Source organism: Crocuta crocuta, unplaced genomic scaffold (genome assembly GCF_008692635.1).
Source record: "Crocuta crocuta isolate KB4526 unplaced genomic scaffold, BGI_CrCroc_1.0 scaffold221, whole genome shotgun sequence".
Taxonomy (NCBI): Eukaryota; Metazoa; Chordata; class Mammalia; order Carnivora; family Hyaenidae; genus Crocuta; species Crocuta crocuta.
This window is the reverse complement of record NW_027528610.1, coordinates 669,206-672,118: the sequence shown is the minus strand read 5'-3', so window position 1 is coordinate 672,118 and position 2,913 is coordinate 669,206. Positions and strand designations below refer to the sequence as shown.

The 2,913-nt window shown below is 50.8% G+C and overlaps 1 protein-coding gene across 1 annotated transcript in view; it reads left to right on the top strand.

Annotated features, from left to right (window-relative positions):
- The first annotated feature begins 1,209 nt into the window (after positions 1-1,209).
- Positions 1,210-2,913, top strand: part of CRLF2 (cytokine receptor like factor 2) — a 21,001-nt gene continuing 19,297 nt past the window's right edge. The window contains exon 1 of the mRNA XM_077754710.1: positions 1,210-1,365. Coding sequence (XP_077610836.1) covers positions 1,281-1,365 — 85 coding nt within the window. The 5' untranslated portion in view covers positions 1,210-1,280. The remainder of the gene's footprint in view (positions 1,366-2,913) is intronic.

Genomic DNA, 2,913 nt, shown 5'->3' with positions numbered 1-2,913 from the left:
GCGGTGCAGACGGCTGCTAGAGCTTCTCCCCTAGAAACTCCCGTGGGAACGCAGCCTGCACACCTGCATGTCAAGAGCAGCTCTGGACTTAGGATGCGCAGGGCGTTCAGGCCACAGAGACCCAGGCCTGGGGCCGAGCCAGCCTGCACGTAGTAAGTGATTGCAAGACAGCTCACAGTTAGTTTCTCACAAACACAGGTTGTTTTCAAAAGTTTCTTTATTTTTAAGAGAGAGAGACAGAGACAGTGTGAGCAGGGGAGGGTCAGAGAGAGAGGGAGACACAGAATCCAAAGCAGCTCCAGGCTCTAAGCTGTCAGCACAGAGCCCGACATGGGGCTCGAACCCACGAACCATGAGATCATGAGCTGAGCTGAAATCCAGAGTCAGATTCTCAACCCACTGAGCCCCCCAGATGTCCCTAGAAACAGACTTTTTAACTCTAAAATGAACTTATTCCTGTTTTATTTTGTTTGATTTTTCTTTGTTTGTTTTTGCCTCTCCTTTTGCTCACAAATTTTGTGAGTGTCTGTGAAAGCGCCAAACACAGAAATCAGTGTTGGCAGTAGTAGTATTGAGAAAACACAACTTTTTTGGTCGTCTTGATGCCCAGGGTGGGGTTTGAACTTGTGATCCTGATACCGAGAGTCACAGGCCCCACGGACCGAGGCAGCCAGGCGCCCCTATGCTTATTTTTAGCACAAGACCCGGGCACCCCCTCAAGGGCGTGCATTTCAAGGCGCAAGTGGCCGAAACACGTTGGCTGCAGGTGGTCAGTCTCAGAGACAAACACACCGGTCTCCTTGGTAACATCTTGCAAAAACAAACAAACAAACAAACAAACAAAAAAACCCAAAAAGCACACACACACACAAAAGAAAAAACAGAAGAAAAAGATTTGTGATTGGAAGTCTGGAAGTCCCCAGAGTGAGAACCTTAGGGAACCCAGGCTCATGCCCACTGGGCTGGAAACCGGCCGACCTGGGGCGTCACATGTCTGCGCCCGCCCCGCAGTCCGGCGCCTCTGACCACATAGTGGCTGCAGGAGCTCCCTCCGCGCTTGATCCCGCTGACCCGCCAGGAAGATGAGCAGCCCAGCTCAGCCTGGATGCAAAGTGATTTCGCCTTTTTTGCCTTTTTTTTTTTTCAAGAGTCATGTTGTTAAGAGTGCCCTGCTTCCCGCTGTCATTTCCTTGTTTCTGTTCCACTGTTTAAAGACGGGGCGACCTCTGCACACGAGCCGAGAGGCACGGCCTCCCGCGCTCTGTCTCCTCCGTGCCAGCATGAGGGCCGGCTTCGTGCCCTGGGCGGCGGCTCTGCTCCTGCTGCCACCTGTGACGGCGGCCTCTTCAGGGGACGCGGGGCCTGGTGAGCCGGGTGCAGACGTGGGGGCTGCGCCCAAAACCTGCTTTGTTCCAGCATGCCCTTCCCTGCCCTGCCCTGCCCTGCCCTGCCCTGCCCTGCCCTTCCCTGCCCTTCCCTGCCCTGCCCTGCCCTTCCCTTCCCTGCCCTGCCCTGCCCTGCCCTTCTGTGCCCTTCCGTGCCCTCTTTCTTTCTTTCTTTCTCTCTCTCTCTCTTTCTTTCCTCCTTTCCTTTCCTTTCTTTTTTTACTTTTCTTTTTTTTTCTTCCCTTTTCCTTTTCTCTCTTTCCTCTTTTCTTTTCTTTTTGTTCTTTCTTCTTTTCTTTCTTCCTTTCGTTTTCTTTTTCTTTTCCTTTCTTTTTCCTTTCCTTTCCTTTCTTTCCTTTCTGTTTTCTTCTCTTTCTTTTGTTCTTTCTTCCTTCTTTTCTTTCTTTCTTCCTTTCATTTTCTTTCTTTTTCTTTCCTTTTGCTTCCCTTTTCTTTCTTCTTTCCTTTCTGTTTTCTTTTCTTTCTTTCTTTTCTTCCTTTTTTCTTTCTTTCTTTCCTTCTTTCCTTTTTCTTTTCTTTTCTTTCTTTCCTTCCTTCTCTTCTTTCTTCCTTCCTTTCTTTCATTTGTGCACATAAAATGTCTTTTATTTTAACATACTCTTTTCTTTCCTTCCTTCCCCCCTCCCTCTTTCTTTCTTTCTCTTTCTTTCTTTCATCTTTTTTTTTCCCTCTTTTGCAATTGCATTGTTCCTTTGGTTTTTGTTTGTTTGTAAAAGTAGCAAGGAGCTCGGACAGTTCCCCGAGTCTCTGCAAACCTGACTTTATGTGTTGTGAGGGGCTCATTACTATTTTTTTATGTTTATTGATTTACTTTGAGAAAAAGAGAGCGAGAAAGCAGGGGAGGGGCGGAGAGAGAGAGGGAGACGATCCCACGAGGCTCTGAGCTGTCAGCACAGAGCCCGGCTCAGGCCTCGAGCTCACAAACCCTGAGACCACGACCTGAGCCGACATCGAGAGTCGGGCGCTTAACCGACTGAGCCCCCGGGGCGCCCCACAGAGGGCTCGCGATTGATCCAGTGGGGACGGATCAGGTGTGAACGGAAAAAGTAAATGAAGGGCCCGCGTGTCGCGCCGAGATTCTGGGTGGCTTCGCCGTGCTTTCTGCGTCGCAAGAGAGCAAAGGCTTTGTTTCAGTGTCTACGTGTCTGCTGGTGACAGGTCGTGGCCCCAGCCTGCGTCGGGGGTCACCCTCGAACCCCAAGCCTGCGCCTCCTGAGCATGATTCCTGGTGCGCGTTCTCTGTTTCTGGAATTTTCCAGAAAGTTCTTTCCAGGCTCCTTGCTCGTGTTATAAGCTCTGTTGACACGGGAACGGGGGAGACCATAGACGGAGCGATCAGGGCGCTGATTTTCTGGCTTGGCGGCGGCAGACGTGGGTATCGCCCGGCGCGCTTGGCGGACTTTTCGTTTCGAGATGTGTGTCTTCCTCCCCGAGGTGTCAGCTCGGAGGTAGATTAAGAAAAGCACAGTTTGGGGCCCCGTCCTACACTGTTGGTGGGAATGTAAGC